Raw genomic sequence first — 22,296 nt, forward strand, 5'->3', positions numbered from 1 at the left:
CAAGGCTTGAAAATGATGGGTGTACTACTGTGTACACTGTACTTGTAGCATTACCTTAAATTGTAGTTTTACATTGACACACTTTTGTTCTTTAATATACTTCCATATTTTGGGTATGGTATTTGGAGAAGAGAAGAAAGTATTTTTGTACTAGTGTTAAACTACAATGCATTGATACTCGGATTATTGTGTTATTCCCTGCCCTTCTTACATTTTCCCCTTCCTTTGAAATTTGTCAGTTTCCACTTTAACAACTGCATTTCTGTTGTTAGCAGCTATAACTTGCAAGATACAAAGCCTTTAGTTCTGTATTGCATTCCAATCCACTTCATTGCTTTTTTTTAGCTAGCTCAGAAGAATAAAAACACCACCATTTCTTTTAAGTTTTAGTACAGGTGACTTTGAATGTTTTCAGTTTATAGCAAACATTAATTTGTCATAGTGAGAATAGATGTCTTCCTGCAGACTAGCAATGGGATGTTAAACAGGGCATCGTGTTTGAGCAGTTTCATCTTCATTACCTAGGTATTTTTTGTCCGCTCAACCGACAATTACTAGAATTGGGTCTATCAACATTTTGAACTTGGCATCAAAGCGAAAAGTAACGATAAAGTTTGTGTCATAGTTAACAGTTTATACTCCAATACCAAATTGGTTTTTAGTGGAAGATGAATGTTTTAAAGCTTCCTGAGCCAGTACTTAAGATTTTGATTTTTAGGCTTTCACACTGACTTTTAACCTTTGACCTTTGATCTTTTGTTTGAACCCCCAAAGCTACCCCTCCTTAGTAACATGTCTGGAGTATGGTGCAATGAGAAATGTTGTGACAACAAATTGTTCACAATGCTCTTATGCCAACATTTTATGTTATTTCATGGGCGAAATGTTTTTGCACTTTGAATTCAATACCCAAACATTCCAGTACCATTGTGAGAGAGTTTGTTGCAAAAATTCAGAACTTGTTAATGGTCCCTTATTATTGCATCTATGTTAGTACATGTAGTATTAACCCATTGAGGACGGTTTGATTTTGCTACAACACACATTTCCTATAGACGCTTGCCCGAGTACCGGTATACTGTAAAAGTAGATATTTTCGCGTGACTAATTTTTCGCGCTAGGCCGGGTCAGAAGAGTTTCGCGTGTTTTTAATTCCGCGGAATCAAGACATCACGCACAGGAACGTATGGCAAGCAAAAATATTCGCGTGTTTTTATTTTCGCGCTACTTTCTGGTTGCGCGAAATGCGCGAAAATTTCAACACCGCAAAAATTTCAACTTTTACAGTACTCCGGACTCGTCCTCAATGGGTTAACTAACACTATCTGCAAAGAGATCCTAATACAAGTGTCTCACTTTTTGCTTCGTCAATAATTGGTCTACACTGAAATCTGTGTATTCTTAACAAAACTTTGACAAGTATCTTTCAAAATCTGCTGTCATTTAATATCAAAACTATTGGTCCTTTTTTAATGTGAGCAAAGTACATGTATGTATGTAATCCATTCCTATGAGTACCCCAACAACAACACAACAGCAAAGAATTAAAAAGACAGGATTGTACAGTGTACATGAAAACCCACATTAACATTTTCAATTCACATCATTATTTTAGGACAACAAAATTCCTACCAACAATTCACGACTAATTTGCTGTTAAAGCATGTGTTCTGTATATATGTAAGCCTATCTGGTGTTCTATAGTCTTCAGAAATAATTTGCAGTGTGCAGTTTTTAACCCACAACATGTACACTACACAACAACTAACAGGAATATCTCTCTACATGGATTTTTGCTGGCCTCTTAATTTTGAAAAGGGGTAAAAAAAAATCATGGCATCTTACGGTAGCATACAACATACACAACCTGTATACTTCATGTAAGAGTGGAAGAGTAGATATGAGTGTACAAATGTATAAAACTCTGCAATATCCTGTTGTTAATATTGTACAGTTGTTTCATGATGCCCAAATATGTAATCTTGGATTAAAAAAGCATCAAAAGCAAGAAATGTAGATAAGAAACAGAATAGAAACTTCATAACGAGATTATTAAAAATGATTGATGAACAAACTTCAAGATTCTAACACTGTGTATGATGTAAGGAATTGCAGAGAGCTATACAAGATGTATACGAGAGCAGCTCTGGTAGAACTTTTTACACGTAAGACACTAGAGGAGTCGTGTGCATGTTGTGCTTTTGCCTACGTATGTCATTTGAGAGTTGATAAGTGTACAGTTTCTTCTTGTGGTACAAAATGTACATTTCATCAACACACTTCAGTTACAGCCTTGGCACCATGAGAGTGACTGGATAGGAAACCTCACACTTACCCTTGCCTTCCTGAGATCAGAAACTGACGCCCTATGTAATCACACTTTACAGAGTGTAGTTTCCATTTCATTATGATTAGTAGCTACATATGTAAATCCACGTCATACTGTGAGTCTGCAGCAATGCATATTGTAGCCTGTGACACTTTCATCCTCTTCTAGATTTCTAGAAAATCACAATGCCTCAATCATATTATATTGCTGGAAAGTATGATAATAATTTGTAAAACTAATTGCATTCTCGATGGCAAAAGGGGCAAAAAGGCATTAAAATGCAGATACAGGAATGCATGTACTGAAGTCTTCATTCCAAGGAACATCAAAACTTTTTCTCTGCAGTGTGAACAAATTTGGCTGTAGACCAACACATATGGTTTGTTTGTTTTTTAAAGTTCTTTAGAGACACTTTATACTATTGTGTGTTTTAAGCTTTTTGTAATAAATTTCTATTTCTCCATAAATCATCATGTCTGCATGTTTTGTCTGTGATAATTAACTCTTCCACATTAGATGTCTATTGCAGAGTTGAACCAAATGACTCCCTTTCTCTATTTTAAGCTATTTGTATATCAAAGTATTGAGCTACAGAAGTTTAGATCAGCAATTTCCATTCAAGATTTGTTAGTTTGTATTTTTTTTTATATATCTAAAGGGTATGTTATTTTCATTCAGGCCTTTTTCAAATCTGAAATTGAGATACTTTTAAGTAAGATACTTTTATGACATATATTTAGTGAGTCTATTTTTGTGTGAATTTATATGGACTTCCCAATGATTTTGCAACCTGTGTTGTGGTTTAAATTCGTGATTGTTGAGTATAGACTATAGTACTGCATGGAGAAATGAATGCATGCACATCACATTCATGTCGGGATCAGAGTTAATACACTGTACTTTTGTGTGTTTTTAAATCTGCAAATAGCACACAACATGCAAAATTTGCAAAAATAAAAAACCTCGCAAAATATTTGGTGTGTACAGTAATATCCCAATTTTGCATTCAAGTGTTTAACCCATGCCCTCCCCCCCCCCCCCCGAGATATTTATTATTCTACATCAGACATATATTCATCTGTACACGTAATACATCATAGTATTTCAAATAAAATCATAATATTTCAAATACAATACTTTGAAAAATAAAACAACCAATAAAATATCGTGACTCATGCCATCATCTTGTGTGGCCATCATATAATACATATCAAGAAAACAGGTGTCTAAACAGACACCATTTTTTTCTGAAACACTTGCAACTTATGATTATTTCTTGCAATGAATTTTTCTTTATCATAATATTCCCTTATACTATCTTTACATCAAATGAGGTATTATTTTTTTTTTATATTTTACAAACATAAATTTCATATCTCACTAGCATAGTAATACAATTCAATGCCGAATTATTAATACCCCCAAAACCAAATAATTTATTTTCCGTCGTAAATGTTATTTCCCCGCGTTAACATTAATCCATTCTCTTACTTCAACCCACAATCTATCAACATATTGACACTCACTCAAAAATGTACAGTATTAAAGTCTCAACATACACATTACAAAACGAACATTCTTTTCTTTCAGCCAACCCAATTCTATTCAACATCTTATTTGTATATAGAATTCTATTGACTATTTTAAACTGAACCATCGTAAATTAACATCTTCCGTGCTCTTGAACGGGGCCAATGAAAAAGATTGCCATTTCTTTTCCTCAAGTTGTATCAGTTGTCGCCATTTTAAAAATCCTTTATATTGATATGTATGTACTTTATTTTTTTTAACAAAACAGCATAAATATTTAAACATCCTTTACGTTGTGTTATAATCAAATTTAAAATATCGGGTATAATTGGTTGACAAAACTTTTCCATATTATTCATACCTCTATCACAACCTGCTTTTTTAACCGCTTGACACATTCCAAAATAATCTAAAAAATTAACATCAACATTATATTTCCTCTTAAAAGCAGTAAATGATAATACATGTCCTTCTTCATCTAACAAATCATTAACAAAACAAATTCCTTTTTTTTTATACCAGTTTTGTTTGAAAACCTACACATTCCCTACAGTAATTTTGATATTTTTGTACAAAGGTTGACACTGAAAATTATTACAATAAACCCATGCCCTTGTTTTAAAGGAACCTGGAGTCAGTGGAAGATATCACATAAACAGTGTAATTCATAATTATCATAACCTAAAACTAAAGGGAGGTGAGTTGGCTCAGTCGGTAGCGGGTCTGCCTCCGACCCAAGCGACCCGGGTTCGAACCCGAGTCTGGACTGAGCAATGTAATTTGTGTGTAGTCATACCGTCCCCTATAGAGGCAAAACACTCCGTCCCTCGGATAGGACATAAAATGGAGGTCCCGTGTGTGAGAAAGGCACATCTCATGCACGTGTAAAAGATCCAGCTTCATTCATTCATCGCAAAGAGCAGGGTGTTTGACCCCATGAAGTGGTCCCGCCTCACATCCAACTGGACCCTATGGAAGACCAGCTTAGCATAGCTGAATGTTGGCTATCCAGCCATCTTCTCCGATGGAAAATGAACAAGCAAACAAACAAACAAACAAACAAACAAAACTTGTCCAAAGTCTGTGTGCTATGTGTTTCATTGTAACTGGTATCATGACATTCTCATTTACTCACCAGATGCTGAAAGGCTGAATCGATATGTCCACCACTACGAACTACTGAACTATAACACTGATGACCTCCATTCTAGCCATGAGAGAGCCAGGCGGTCAGTGGACAGTGCAACGGTGGAACTGGACTTCACAGCTCATGGAAGGTGTGTTAGATGACTCTTTCTGTTTCACATGCAAAAGTGTGTTCACACTTGAATCCATACTCATGGAAAACATTCACTCTACATAACTCTACAATGGTGGAAACCCCAAGCTTTGCTTTGATGTAAATTGTATGAGAAATCTATGACTGTTTTTCTTTCAAATGACCAGTAGCAACGTTAATGTAGAGGCATGACTTTTGCACACAAAACTGTTACCGTACTGAAACTTAGCATAATTTCCCACCAAATCCAGTAGGGAACATTGCTTGATAGTCAATCGCCATGTAAAATGCAAGGTATGTACAGGAATGGAATCACGAGAAACTCCTTCTTTGTGCTGTGGCTTTTGGCGATTGTCTTGGGTGGGTTTATGCATTTGAGCACAGTATGCGAAGTTGGCACACCGTCAACTGAGTCGGGCGTGCGAACATGGCACATAAATATTTAAAGTAAGAGTGAATGTTTTCCATGAGTATGAATTCACATAACAATAACACTACTGAAATAGTTAAAAGATTCTTGTTTAAACATTGGAGTGATGTGTGTACAGTATGTGTGTCTAAGTATTTCTTAGAACCCTGAATGAATCCTTTGGAAATATGTTGTCTGATATAACTTTTTTTTTTTTTGGGGGGGGGGGGAGGATTGAATTGATGATGATTAAGCATTGATTAGAATTTTATTCGTCGGACTTCTTCTATCCACCAAGTGCAGTTATTGGTGATTGAAGCAATAAATATCACTTATGATTATTAAAAGGAATATTTTCTCCAGACTAGTGTATTTGGATTTAGAAAATGGTATACAGTAAAAACAAAGAAAACCCCACAAAATTAGTGAAGCACTCTGGCAGCTTAATAGGCAATCAGACAATCCGTTTAAAGGTTGTTAATTTTTAATGTGCTGCTTCCTCAAATGACAGTTCTGCAAATATTCATTCTGTCAGAGAGTAGTGACATCATGAATGATGAAATACTTTAAAGAGACTGTACAGTTCTGGTTTGAGGCGAGGATTTAGCTTTTAACGTTTTTGCGAGATACACGTACATTGTATTTAGAAACCACTCTATGAGATGTCAAAGAGCATGCAATTCTAAGGGGAATCAAAAGTTTATTTGATAAAAATCGTTTTTGATAAAAATCGGTTTTGAAATGGTGGAGATATCCAAAAACAATGTGAAACAAAGAGATCTTAATAAAAGATGTGGCCTGTCGCTTTTTGTTATTATCACTTTTTGGGATATCTCAGCCATTTGAAAACCAATTTTCATCAAATAAACGTTGAATCCTTTTTAAAATTACGTACTCTTTCATATTTCATGAGAGGTTCCTCATTATCTCACCTACAGTAGGAATGTTATAAACTTGAATCCTCACCTCAACCAGAACTGTACAGTCCCTTTAAGCCTTTATCACTTTTTTGCTGAATACACACAATTTTAAAAATTATAATTGCAAAGCAGACGTACAGTGTAAACTGCATCGCAAATGTGAATCGATGAAGAGTCATTTGACAGAGAGCAGTCAACAGCCGAATAGAAAACAAGAAATTGTAGTTAAAATTTGAACCATGAGATCATCCATGGTGTGGTTTTTCAAGCCAGAAGTGCACTGTACTTCCCCTCTAAAAGGTCAATTACTGAGTAAAGGATGTTAGCTTTTGTCCTATGTATGTTCCTGAACTATGCTACATAGTATACAGCATGCATCCAGGCCTAGTGGATTGATATCAGGCTCTTGGCTTGTTTACTGTACAAAAGGTATTGAGCTTTATTATATATTTCTAGAAGAAAATTTGCCCACTCCATTAACTGTCAATGTAAGTATAAGTTTTATAATGATCTTGTGACTGCCAGAAAAAAAAATTAACATATTTTGTACACAATTTACAATGTTATGTGTACCAAGAGTCAATTAATAGCACTTACCATACTTGATTACCATAATGATTATGATAAAATGTTATTCAAAGTGTCAGCTGTACATACAACATACTGACAGTGGGGAATAAGGTCCCTAGCAAGCACATGTTTATATGTGATTTATTAGGTGATACGCTATCAGCGTATCACCTATTGTGATTGTCAAAATCTCTCTTTATTTTTTTTTATTCTTCTTTCTTTCTGGACAATTTTGTGTCGTGAATATCTCAACAATGACATAGCGGAATAACATGAAATTTTCAGTCAACATATCTCATATCTCGCGACAATATCTAGCCACAATAAGCTTTTCATGACAAGAACATATCTCTGACGTCATCTAGGCGCCATTTTGTGATTTTCGGACCATGTCACATGATCGAACATAACTTCATAATTATATGTCATTTCTGTATCATTTTCATTGGACATAAAGTTCACGTCACGCTTGATCTTACTTTTTGATGCTAATTAACCAGGTCATCATTACGTGCGCGTCAAAAATTTAAAAGGCTCAAAACGACTTCCCAATGGGAAATCTTGAAGTTTCAGACAATTTTAAGCGTTTCAAACATTTTCGCGCGTACGCGTCCGGCCGCGCATTTTCGTGTAAGCAGCATGAAAATGCATTTTTTTCAACTGATTTGGATTCCTGATACATGAAGTAACAATATCCATTGATGTCCGATCGGTTTTGATCTATAACAAAAGGAATGCACTGGCGTCAAAGTGAAAAATCCGCGCTCGCGTCTTTCTGCAAATATAGTGAAAAAACATGTCTTTGTTTATTTTGCCATAGCGCTTTAAATCATCCGTTAACCGTATGTTTTTATTGCATATTACAAAAGCATATGAATTGTAAATGATATTTCAAGTATCAATATTGCCAGGAAAACTCGATGATGTCATCATATCGTCATCTTAAATCAAAAAAATGGAATTAAATTTTTTGAGTTACTGTTTCTGACATTCATTTGCTCGTATCTCTGTTGTTTAAGCTCAATATTATCCCAAATTTAGATATGTTGTACTTTAAATATTTTTCTTTTGAGTCCATGTTATGGTTTTGAAATTTGAGGACATCATCATACTTTAAATTGTGATTTAAGGTAAAGACTCAAAATCAGACAAGTTTACGTGTTACAATGTATGTCTATGGGAGGTGATTTTTTTTTAAAACCATGCATTGACTTGACAACATTTAAGCACCTTTATCTCAGCTGATTTTGCTCCATTTCCTCTGAAACTTAAGTATGCTGTAGCTGAGACAATAAGCTGCAGTAATCATGCATTTTATTTTTTCAAATCTCCTCATCAGGTTGACAATTTTGCAGCTTATAACTGAAAATGAGAATGGAATGTGGACGAAACGATTCCTGATTCATATTTCACATACATAAGCTTACGTTCCTAATATTTTCTCGTCGAGACGTATGGCCGAGAGGTTAAAGGCGACGTCTCAGAGACGTGAGGTTGCACACATGCGGGTTCGAACCCCATGAGAGCACTTAACAAAATTCTTATATCTTTTGTTTTTTCTTCAATGGAGTATTACAAATTCGTCCATGTAGAAATCACGTTCGCATGTTAACGCACCTACATTTTGTATGCACACACACACACAATATCCCTTTGTTTTGTGTTGGAGACCACATTGCTTCGACTACTGCCAAATTTTGCAGGCTGGGTTTGTCAAACTGATCATAGTATATAATGACGACGTACGATGAATATGTCGTACTTTGAACAATTGTCTTTCCAGTCCATGTCAGTGTTTTGTAATTTGATGACGTCATCACACTGAAAATTGTGATTAAAGGCAAGCTATCAAAATCAGCCGATTTGACTCGTTATGTCTGCAGGAATCATTTTTCCCCAGTTGAGAGAAATGGACACTTTTGTTTTTTATTATTGTTTAACTCTTTTCAGATAACGTTTCACATTCACATTCATTTCGTTGTCGACCACGGATGATCGGTATCTAATATCAACCCAGCGTATCACCAACTCGTCTTCAGTGACGAGTTTCATATCTCGTGGTTTATTGTATTTAATTGCAGGATCATTCTATCTGGTTGTTTGGATGAAATCAAAGGACATTTACAATCAAGAATTGAATTACATTTGGAATGATCGGTACTGCAATCAGGAAGTGAAAAAAACATTGTGACATGCAATGATGCGTAACGTGAGGTCATCAATATGCGTAGGGTGCTTTGTTTTGTGCAGGATGTCACAGGATATTGGAAAGATTGCAAATGGAACTCGCCAACACTGAAATATGTGGTCTGCCTACTGATTCCATGATGTTTGCTGTGTGTGTTCAGTGTACCATGTGATTTATTGTTGAATATCTCTGAAACCAATTTTGATCAAGGACAAAGCCTTTATTTTAGGAATGAGAATTTCTAATTTGTTTATTTCTCGTGTCAAACTTGGGGAAAACGGCTGTGTACAGTACAGCCGTTAGACCTCCTTTTTTATTCTATTGAGTTAGCATCTGCTGTATGAGTGAATACTGTACATTATGTACTGTTTTTTTTTTTTTATTTATATGTTTTATTTCGAAATCACATAAAATCACAATATTTACAAATAATCATCAATCAGCAAACACGAGAAAAAGAAAAAAAAAAAAAGTGACAAGAGCAATTCAGAGATAAAATAAAAAGAGAACCACCATGATTCATCAATAAGTAGTAAGGTAAAGCTTCCTCAAAGACCCCCGTCTCATAACACACCCAGGGAGAATGGCTCCCCCAGTGGGGTTCCCAGGTCTGAAAGAGGACCATACCCTCTTATTCAACGACAAAAGTCACACCTTATCCTACACAATCAAAATTTACTCATCTAATCATCCCTCAAAACTACACATTCTCAACTCATCTCGAGACATCTTTAGCATTGTAATTCAAACCACTAAATAAAGCCTAAATCAGACCTGGAAATCCCTGACAGGAAAAGATTACATTACAGACTGTTTTAAAAAAAAAAAAAAAAAAAAAAAAAAAAAATAAATAAATTAAAAAAAATAAAAAATAAAAAAAATACATTATGTACTGTTCATTACTGTGTGTGCATTATACAAACTTTGATGGAATAAGAATTTGTTAATTTTCTACTGTTCTATTAAAGTTTAAATCATGGCAAATGATTGCATCTATATGTGACAATTTTTTGGTAATTGTTGCTGTCAATACCATCTACAAACAACATTTGTTGTATCAAAGTAGTGTAGCATACAAGCACACTTTGCATAATAACATGTACATACATACAAGTTATATGTGCCACCTTGCTATAAACATTACATCTCTGGGATCCAGAGATGTTTTGTTGGTGAGCTATATGTAAATTCATATTCTTGCATCATCAATGACCAGAAATTAGCAATGCATTGTTCTTTCCATTCAAGAAAAATGTATGTGTTTTTTTTTTAATTTTAAATATAGGATTATTTTAATGACATAAAAGAAAGAGATAGAGACTACAGATGTTTCTTCAGTCATATCTTTGCTTTTCATGCTTACATGAACATGTATGTGTGTGTCTGTCTGTTTCTGTTTGTGTACAAATATGTACAATGCACATTGTAGATGTGCATGTTTCCCGCGACTTATTTGTACAATTCTCTGACAGTAGAATGACTATCATATAGCTTCTACAAAATGAAGTACAGTATTTATTACAACATACTGTAGTTAGCTTCTCTTGAAATACATTTTTTTTGCTGACTTGGAGAAAAACTAAATGTTCACTGAATTGCAGTGTTGTCCAGGGTACCGTTTCATGAAAGATGTCAGCGCTGACAAGTTGTCAGTCTCTGACAATCACCATGGTAACAGTCAGTGACCAGAACATCTCAGCCAATCAAAACCAAGGATTTTGCTGAAATTGTCAGAGACTGACAACTTGTCAGCGCTGACTAGATTGATGAAACACCCCCCAGGTCAATTGCCTGTACTTGCCATTTTGTCTGACCAGTACGGCAGAATCATACCATGCTATTCCCCTACCATGTACAGATGTACACACACGTATGCACACCTGAGCCAAATCCAATTCCAATTCAAGTCCCTAATCCCATCTCCATTCCATTCTCATTAACCTGGGTTATCCTGTGTGAAATGTTAAACGATCTATATCAGACCGACTTGTAGTTCAATGAACGAGAAAGAAAGGAGTAAGCAGGACCGTTCAGGGAGACTCATGTTTGAGGTGTTGCCATGGCAATGGAGGAAGGTGAGTCACAAATCACCTACTGCTGTAACTCTACCTCAGCACCTCAGACAGTGATGCTAGGGATGCACCCTACAAAGTTGTACCAGTGAAGGCTGCAAAGAGATGCGTCAAGCTACAAGTGTAATTTGAATAGTAAAAGTCTTCACTCATTGTCCATAGCAATGCATCGCTGTTTCAAATATATTGACTATGAAACACAGTCAAACTAGTTAAAGTTGTCACTTGATAGTTACGTTGTATAAAGCAGTGGCAGATCCAGAGGGGGGCACCCCAAGCCGTGCTTTTTTTGTTGTTGTTAAAACAAAAGAAATAAAAAGAAAAAATGGGCGTGTACCCCCTTTTGCGGAATTCCTGGATCCACTCCTGTAAAGTCAATTTTGAATTTTGATTGGCGATGAATCTTGTTTCATAAGAGAGCTGTCTTATTAAAGTTTGTCATAGGACCTCCTCTGTGTTGTATAATAATGGTACAAAATTAGAGTATTGTCGTCAGACCTGTGAATACCATATCTTGATTGCAAAGTGAAGAAAACTTGCTAGATGCTTTATATCCCTTAATTATGACCGATACAGAAGTTGATGTTACGGACATTTAAGATTTTATTGATATGCACTAATTAAATACAAATTGTATTCATATCATGGCTTAGGAATTGTCCTCACACATGTAGCAAGTTACCCAGAAGCTGCACTGTCAGTTACAATCCGTGTAGTTCTATACTGACCAATAAGGGAGGCAAAGAGGGTGACCTCTGACCACATTAGACAGCTGACCACTGACCCATTTTTGACAGTCTTGTGTTCAGGAACCTCATTCTTATTTATAAATTCAGAGTAGCAAATGTCAGGAAGTTAGCTAAATGTCTTAATTGTGGGAGTACAACTTAACTACTTCCTTCAGTCATGCTTGTATTTTGTGTTATGCCAAATATTTTGTGAGGTTTTTATTCTTTGTGAATTTCACAAGTCCGCTGCTATTCGCAAATGTAAAGTAACACACAAAATTTTTCACCCTGATCTAGATATCAATGGGATGTGCAGGCATACATTTTTCTGATCATTACTGTACTTCACAATTGCAAATTTTATCACTCGTAAAATTGCACATTGTATGTCCCCCCAAAATTACAATCAAATGTTGGCTTTGATAACACCCAATATGATTAAACTGTCTAAATGCTACTTCAGGGTCTTAGAATAGAACATCTTTGCTCTATTTTGCAGAAAACCCCATTCAATTTGGTTAAGTGGTCACAGAGAAATTATGTGGAATGTTGTAAAGCATGACATGAGTCTGATTCTTCCAAGTTAGCACTTTGATGCTTTTGTGTGTGAATACAATTGCCAGAATTTGCAGGGAAGAGATTCTTGACATCCTCTACAAAATTCCTCATTTCTCTTTGACCACTGAAGGAAATCAAATGGGGTTTTCTGTAAGATGTGGGCAATGAGTTACAGTGTATAAAAAATTTCATACCCCGAATTTGTATTTGGATTGATTTCCTATTTTTAAAGATATCATTGCGGAGGGTCCCATTGTAATTTGTTGTTGTTGTTGTTGTTGACATAAACGGTACTGTGCCCAAGCATTGTATACCATCTTTCAGGAGTTTTAAATGCTTGGTGACAGTTCAGTGTAGGCAGGGAGGTGCTCCTCCCTGGTGTAGGTCTGAATATACCATCTCTTGCCTTTGCTGTATTTCACAAAGAGTTCCCCTATCAACTTGTACTGACTATTAACCGTCCTGTGCAGTAATCTTCAGGCCTTTCCTTCACTGTATTGTAGGATCTAGGCTCCGACATGTGAGGCAGGTTGCAGCTTGCCATGAGATAATACAGAGTATGCCTCTATCTATGGGATGACACAGGAAGCTGGTGGCATCATTAGCTGTGAAGGGACTCCCCTGCCGTAACCTTTCGAGATAAATGAGTCGCATCAAATATTCACAATCTTGATCCTTTTTTTAGTTTTCATCAGTGACAAAATATGCACTAAGTCCCAAGAGAGAGAGAAAAAAAAATGCTGTCGTGCATTTCTTCTGCCCAATCCATTATGCTGTGTTAGTTGTTACACTTTATCATAATAGAATTACATGCGTAGAGTCCACTGCACCTTTTATTGCATAATTTTTTACTTTCTGTTTATAAGCATTTTTGTAGCATATTTACTAGTATGTCATAATTAAGAAATGTGATAGACTACGTACATGTACATTGTATAATAAAATTGCACTGAATTCTGTTTCACTAACATGAAGAACATTGAGATCAAACAATAAGTGTTTGTTGTGTACAAATGATACAATTACCTGATTAATACACAATTTTTGTATTTATTCAAAAGGAAGAAGTTTCAGTTTACTCCAGGAAATGATTCACCAAGCCATCAATGTCACACGGTACTACCAGAGTGGTATGTACATTGTACATCAGACGTGTGCAATCAGGCAGGGAGCATTGTGAGGCAAAACACTTCAGGATTTGACGAGTCAACTGTACATGCCCTTGTGCATGGTACTGTGCATTGATAATGAAAAAAATATGTTTTTGAGATGTGTGTTGCATACTGCGTTGCCTTGCTGCCACAGAAAATACACAGCTGGCCAGAGTAAGGTGCATTGAAGTTAGAATCTGTACATATCTACCATGCCTTCTAAACAATTTATGCTTAGAACAACTGCTACCATACAGTGTATGCGTTGATCATTCCACCTTACACAGCCGGCATCTTTCACATTTTTCCAAACATTAATACCAGCAGAATACCAGAGTATGTACTTTTTTCTTTTTTTTTAAAGAGTTAGTTGACACTTAGATGTACACTGTAGATGTACATTGTAGCTCCAGCTCAGGTGTCAACGTACAATTTCCAAGAGTTTTCCCATCTCTGATGTCAGCAGATATTGAGATTCATAGTTCATGTAGCCTAAATGAAGAAAAAAAAAAAATCAATTATAGAAAATATCCTGCATGCGATCCTTGTCATACTCTGAAACATTTCTGTTGATCTGGTGCCAGTGTATGTACACAGTAGTTTGTTTACCATGGATGATAAGTACAGGATGTCATCTGATATGTTACCTAAAATGGAGTCTAGTGTGTGTTGGTAGTTTACTCATTGCATAATTAGTACTGCTATGTGACTGTTTCTGTGCATCACGGTGTACATGTACATGTAAAGTGCACGTACACATGTAGTACATATGTACAACATGTACAGTACATGTACATGTACATTGCAGGAAGGTGTTATAAGCTGTACATATGCTGGATAATTTGTTTGCTTTATTTCAGAGCTGCTTCTTCCTTAAACATACCATAGATCAGTATTCAGCACTTTTTTTTTAAAACAAGGTACAGTGTAAAAGAATTAATGCTAAACAGAAAGATACATTGTACTATTATTTTTGAAAAGGTACTTGTAATGCGCAAAGATAAAGTAGGAGGATGATATAAATTGGAGAATGGCTTAACAAAAGACAAGACAATTATAATTTTGAAATATGGTGAAGATAATCCTCAAGGTGTACATTTATTGATACCAGGGAAATTGGATTTACTACAACATTCCCATTGTTACAGATGCAAATATTTAGAATACCATGGTTGAATTTGATTCATTTGTAATTTCTCTAACTATTCTCTCAACATGATTCATAAGCTGGTAAGACTGGTATGACAAGAAGTGACAAGGTGCCCTTTGTTCCCCTATAGGTAACCTATGGCTCATTGTAGACTTTACTCCAGGAAATACTATTGGAGTTAAAAGCCTGTGAGCTTCATTCAATCACAATTGTTCTTGTACCAAGCCACGCCTGGTACAGTACCAACAAAAACCATTTCAAGTACAAATTTGGGGAAACCGCCGGAAAGCACTGAATATCTTCTTGTCTAGTCGGAATACGTACATGTACAGGGCCTTTCCACCTTCTGTGTGTTACTCAAAGCACTTTGATACAACATTCTGTCCTTTTCAAACTGGTTTCAAACCCTTAGCTCACTCTCTGTTCTCCCTGGAGAGAATTCCTTAAACATGTAAGGTCGTAACATTTGTCTACACAAGAGGGGTTCAGACATGATAATCATCAAAGTGAAAAGCCACTCCTTAAACAAGTGTATGCGCTGGAAAACCAAAAGTGATACAAGTTTCATAATCCAGAATCCATCCACAAAAAAAAAAAAAAAAATGTTCAAGATATCACATTTGATGCTTATGGTGGTCTGTTGTATCACAAAACAACCTAATATCTAAAATGTTTGCGATAATGCCTAAAATATAAGAAGATGTTTTTCTCAATAAACTGTAACTGTAGACGGTTTAGCCTGGGAACATTCTTATTATAACTATTGTTCACATTTTGTGTATTTAACAATACTTGATAACATCGATTATACAGATTCAAATTTTTACAGCACTTGGTTGTTTCTAGTCCTAACTCACATTTTAGAATTATTTTGAAGAACTAATGCTGCATTTTTGTTTCATCTGCAAATGGTAAATTATGCCTTTAAGTTGCCAAGCCCACTCAGGTGTACATGTAGCAACATGCCTCAGTCCAACATGAAGGCCATTGCAACACCAAAAGGATTAGGAGGATTAGTTAATCCCTATTCATTGACAGTTAGTTTCCAAAAGTCTGTGCCAATGGGGAAAAGAAAATCACTCCAGCATACAATTGTACATGCCAGTTGGCGAATAAAGCACAATAAGGATTATATTACATGACAGTTTCTATTCTGCTTTGTTTGATTTTACCCAGGATGTTTGACAATAAAGTAAGCACTAGCATGTAATGTAACTTTCAGAATCAAAATTTTCACTGGCGAGGTATGACATATTATAATTATTTTTCACACCTAAGCCAGTCAATTGTGTTAGTAGCTTTTGGGTCCTTGGACATCAGTACTGACAATATTCCTAAACTTTTTGTTGTAATATTTCTAGTCCACATAATGAGTGCTGTATGGGACTATGAGAATTAAGTCTCCAAGAAAAAAGACATTCAATTTCTAGAAAGATAAATTTTCTGCTTCAAAAATAACTCATGCCATAGCATGTCAACATTCTATCTGAGGTGATTATGATGTTTTATATTCCAGATGAATGCCCCATATAGAATTTGTTTATACGTACCAAACAGAGATCCATAATCCCAATGCATTTTGTGTATAAAAATTCCAGTGTGTTAACCACATTATTTATAGCTGATTGGAAGTCTTCAATATGGGACTGGTGGTTTATAACAGACATCATAGTGTTCATATAATGGAAGACTCTTCTTTTTTTTCTCTTTTTTTTTAGATACTCTTGTTTGCAATTTTGCTGCTTGCGGGGATGTTGACAGAAGTAAAATAAGACCCCCTTTCATGATTTTATGTAACTGAACTTAAAACTCATACTGTCCTTGCAACCATGATAACTTCAGTAACAAGTCTTAAGTGTATGAGTGGGTGTATGCATAACAATTGCTGACACTAACATTCTCTATGTCAATGTTCATTTGCAAAGCCAGCAACACTTGACTGATGGCAATTGATTTCGGTAATTTTTTGCAGTAGAAACAATATACCTTCAATAATTCAATTTGCCTCAATTAACCCAAATGGCAGTGCTAGAGAGAAGTGGCTTTCAGCCTATCCCATATATTCAAATAGTCTCTTAGAAACATTCTCCCTGCACCAAATGTACACCATGCATTGGAATTCACATTCTTGAAAGTTCTAAGGCAACTTCAAGTATTGTACTCATTATTAACTTCATAAGTGATTGGCTATGCTTTGCCTTGGATAAAGTTAATAAAGCTATTTATACGTATATATATATATTTTTTTTACTTCTCCCTGCTCCAGTCTAATCAGTTCTATGCATAGCGTCCTTGATTTTCTTAATTGCCACTTGACAGTGACTTAGCTTAGATAATTTTTCACACTTCGAATAGCAAAAATGAGACATTGGAGGGGAATTTAAGATTTTTAGCCTCAAACATGGTAATACATCTTCTACTGATAAATTCCTTCTTTGGTGTGTGATACCTACAGTCAAGATTATACAATTGTAGGTAATACACACAGGTGGTTGGTAGACAGTCTATGCACAATGCTTCCAAACTACTAAAGCAAGACATTTTCGCAGCATGAAATTTTCACTAATTGGAACCAAAGGCCTTTTTTTTTATAGCATGAAATTTTCGCTAATTGACATTCAGTGCATAATACTAGTGTACACTAAGAACTTTCGCATGCACTGTATTTTTTTCAAATCTGCTCTACTTGCCTCCTTAATTTTCTTAATTGTTATTGGACAATGGCTTTGATTAGATGATATTTCCCATTTGGAGTACATGTATCAACAATAAAATGTTGGAGGGGAATTGAAGATTTTTAACCTTAAACATGGTAAGACTATACTGAGTGATTTATTCCTTTTTCTTTTGTCTGATACAGTACCCATAGTCAAGAATCTACATTGTAGGTAATGTACAGGTGTGGTTGATAAAAATACAATGTATATGCTTCCAAACTATCAGGATATTTGTGGAAGTTTTTTAACATACCGAGTACATTTTTAAAGATTAAATTCAAGTTTATTGAGTGGCCCAATTCTCTATAAGCTTGTCTTATACAACGTGGGCCTCTCTTTTCTAATAATACAACGATTTTAAACAAAATAGTTTCATATGTGTATGTTTTTCTATTTTGTATCACATTCATTTGTTGCAATTGTATTTTGAAAAAAAAAAGTGATATTGGAAATAAACTTGAATTTGAGTTGAGTTGTAGGGCATATTCACACAACACTGAATTTTTGTTACCAAATATAGATTTTTGGCAATGGCATGTACTATATATAATATGACCTCATTGCCATAATTTTTGTAAATATATGTCCCCCAAAGCAGTTATGCTGCACAGTGAAGTCTGTAGATATGAAAACCACACCAAGTTAAAAATGTTTGAAATATGTTTTTCCAGTTATAATAGTTTTTATGGAGCATTCATTGTACTCATTCAAACCCTCACCCAATATATTATATATATGATAATATGTACAGTAGAATATTCAGTTACCTCTGTTTGTGTGTCTATCTGTGTTTTCATCTAGACTTCTGTACAATGTATTTCATTGTCTATTAAATGAAGTAGAATTCAGTGCTTCTCAAATTTTTTTTAAGGTGAAAAAATATTAATTTGAGAAAGAAAAAATTTGGTTTCTCGGATTCCCATTGCAGGAGTTGATTAATTTTGAAGACTCTTCTATCAGCATAGTTCACAGCTATTGCTTAATGCGATAGCGTTTTTGTAGACCTGTGATCTGTTTTACACTGCTGCGAATTCTCATAGTGTGCATCATGGCTGTGGCTTTGTGTTTTACAAATGCGAGGCTTAAAAGTGATGCAGCGATGATATGCAGTATAGGTACATGTATTTCAGTACCTAGAGAGCCTCATGAGTCATATGGCATGTCCTGTTTGAAGGAGTGTGTTGACAGGGTGGCATAGTGCTTGCCAGTAACTATTAGCGATAACTCAGATACAAGGTCACGTGGTAGGTCTGCCATGATGGGTTCTTGTCGGCTGCCATACAAGTACAAAGCAATGCACTTCCCTTGTGAAATTTATCACATTCTTTTCATCAGTTGCTCATCGTCAGCACATGCTTGTAGCCTCTTTTCTTGGTGAATATTGAAGTGCAAATAGAGCATACTCCAAGACAAAGTTTGCCCTGTAGAAATTTGTATGATATGTACCTGTACAAGTATATTACAGTGTATGTATTCGTTCAAAGTTTATTTCCATTTTCAGTTAAAACAAAATATACATGCAAAGTGTGAAAATGAGTATTAGAATTGACACTTCTGTCATCGATATCTGAAAATTATAAGAAAAGAAAACTTGATATCCCTCTGAGACTCTGAGACTCTAACCCTCTGAGATTTTTACAGCAATGTGCATCAAAGGGTGCGTTCGAGCGCTCTCCTAAAGAGAACTGTACCGTACTGTACCCGCGCCAGGGGAGCACCCGAACGCTCCCAAAGTGTACCGTACCGTACTGTACCGAGCCAAAAGTGGACCACTTCCTGATATGCTCCAAAAGCGTACCAAAGCGTACCAAAAGTTCGTTGTAAAACATGCGCGTATCATTCGCATACGTCACAATGCAAAGACATCATTCTCTTTGGTCGGGACAGCTGTATTGTAAGTAGTTCAAGCACCAGGTGGATGACATTCTTGCTACAAACAAGTGTGACCTTTCTAAAAATAACTTGTGAGGTACGCTTTCTCGACAGAGTGCTCGAACGCTCCAAATCTGGCACAGTTTGGTATGGTACGCATTGGTTTAGTTCGCTTTGGTTCGCTTTAGAGCGCTCAAACGTACCCAAAGGCTTGCTTCCTGAAGCGAAATGTGATTTATCCCGTAAGCCTATTTATTATCATTTATGGGAGGAGACGACAAAGTTGTTGGAACTGAAATTGACCTCAAAAAAAAAAAAAGAAGGAAGTTAAGAAAACAGAAAAGAATCAGAGCTGCTGGTCAGTTATAAGTATTAGCAAGACGATAAACAATATGTACTCATACAGAGGAAGAACATGTTGACTTTTGTTTATAAATTCTGAAGTATGATGTATAATGCACATACACCAATCAAGTCATTTTCATTGATAGTGTGTTGACCATGAATCTTGTCAAGTTTCCCAAAATTTGTTGTGTGGACAGAAAGGACTTTATCTCAAAATTTGTGCAAGTGAGGTACATGTAACTTCTGAGGTTGAATGCAGGTTGTGTCGATTATGTCTGCATGTGTCCTGGTTTGAGTCGTGAAGAGCACATACAATGTACTTACATGTTACAGTTTGGATTGATACATCTGTACGATACCTTAGATTAAGTTGAAGAATGATAACATTTTTTTTTTTTTTTTTTGCTACTGTCATTTTGGCCTTCAGATGTGTTTTCCTCAAAAGATTATATTTTAGATGAGTCTACTTCCTCAGTACTTTTCTAGAAATTCAGAACTACATTGTAAGTGAGATAAATTTGCTGTATGTAATGAGCAGATGTTATCGATATCTTATAACAATGCTGTTTTATTTGAATTGGTGAAAATCCTTTATTGAATGTTTGACAAACAGTTGCATTCCGTAAAATTTTGGATTCATTCTGGTTTCAAAATGCTAAAATCTGAGTTATGTATGTGATTTAAAAAAAAGGACCTCTAAGATGAACTCTTTGATTGGTATGATCAAAAAAAAAAAAAAAATGAATGGCAACTAGTCGATATGGCAAGCTGATTGGTAGTGAATAATGCAAGGTCTCTTCCTCATTCATGGGCCCAGTCATCCGTGACAAGATAAATTTTAGGACTGAATCACCAAAATGCCTTCCGTTTTACATGGACTGCAATTATAGCCTCAATATTGCTATGTACTGTATGCAATGTGTCTTTATTATTTCCATACCTATTATAGCAATGCTAATGCTAGTGTAAATATCGTATATATTTCTCCATGCAGGTAAAGTATACATGTGTAGGTTGGGAATACTTAAATTTGTATCAGAATTTCAAGATTTCTGCTTGAGGAATTTTGCATCATTTGCATCTGAAAGATTGAATAAGTTAAAATTTCAAAAGATCTATTTTTTTTTTAATAGGTGAATTGTGACTAATTGCACATTTGATGTCCTTTGTTGTGCTTTCATTTTGAGAATACAATGTAGATCTTTCCATTGACTAAAATCTTGCTTTACATGATTGTATCATAAGAACTTATTTTATGTTTAAAATACGTTTCCCACATTGGATGCAATACCCCTTCCACCACTCCCCCTTCCATATTCTGGGAAAATTTGAGGAGTGCAGTCATATGCATCCGTAGTATAAAGTTTGTAGAGTTTTGCTGCGTTAACACCAAATTCGACACTGGTCACAGAAAAGGGTTTTTGCTATGGTGCGCCAAAAGGAACCTTGTCTGGTTCTGTTACAACATCAGTTCCCGCTTATAATTATGTTACAAAATTAATCTTTTATTGTTGATTTTGTTGCTTTTGATTTTGACATAAAAGAATATTATTTTGGGGGATTTTGTACCGAATTACTGATTCTTTTTAAACAGAACCAAACATGATTCTTTTGGCGTACCAAAGCAAAAACCCGGCCTGTTGCCCGTACCGTGCTCGGTGTAAACGCGCCATTTGTGTGAATGCAACATGTATCATTCTATGTGAAATTTGAAAAATCGTTGTGTGACCCACTGTTTTCTTTTTAATCAATTGTTTCTGTGCGTGGTTGCTTTCACATATTTGTCTCCTTCTTTCCCCCCCCCCCCCTTTCCCCCCACAGGCAGTTTAACCTGAGATTGCATCAAGGATCACCACATATCTCCCAAGACCTCATTCTGGAGACAGATGAAGGTGCTTCACAGTACCAGCCTGATTTCCTCTACATCGGCAAATTAAAAGGTAAAATACAGAGGAAAATATTACCAGAAATCAAATTTTGGCTGCCGTGTAGGCTCCACTTTGATTATCTCCATTAAATGGCAGAACAGAGATAGGAAAGATGATATCTGTGTTATAAATCACTTGTATAGTCTTTGTCTTCTTCTAATGATAATGAGGCACTTTAAAGGGGATGGCTAGTAACTGATCAGTGGGAATCAGTGGGAATGCTGGGTGATGATTGTTCCAATTCTTGTGGGATTTATTTATTAAGAATACATTGATTATACATCTATTGTTGTGTGAAAATTATTTGCTTCAGAACGGTCTCATATTCAAGTAATGTGCAGTTTAATGCCCTGTCACTGTACAGGCATGCTAGCCTGGAAACATTAAACTGCACATTGCTTGAATTTGAGACCATTCTGAAGCAAATGATTTTCACACAACAATAGATATATAATGTATGAATCCCACAAGAATTGGAACAATCATCCCCCAGCATTCCCACTGATTCCCACTGGTCAGTTACTAGCCATTCCCTTCAAGTTTTAGGATC

The 22,296-nt window shown here is 35.6% G+C and overlaps 1 protein-coding gene across 1 annotated transcript in view; it reads left to right on the forward strand.

Annotated features, from left to right (window-relative positions):
* The window catches only part of LOC140238343 (disintegrin and metalloproteinase domain-containing protein 10-like), a 57,481-nt gene that overhangs the window by 1,678 nt on the left and 33,507 nt on the right, over positions 1-22,296 (forward strand). The window contains exons 2-3 of the mRNA XM_072318275.1: positions 4,998-5,136; positions 21,640-21,758. Of these exons, the coding sequence (XP_072174376.1) occupies positions 4,998-5,136; positions 21,640-21,758 (258 nt within the window). The remainder of the gene's footprint in view (positions 1-4,997; positions 5,137-21,639; positions 21,759-22,296) is intronic.

The sequence above is a fragment of the Diadema setosum genome, chromosome 14 (genome assembly GCF_964275005.1).
Source record: "Diadema setosum chromosome 14, eeDiaSeto1, whole genome shotgun sequence".
Lineage (NCBI taxonomy): Eukaryota > Metazoa > Echinodermata > Echinoidea > Diadematoida > Diadematidae > Diadema > Diadema setosum.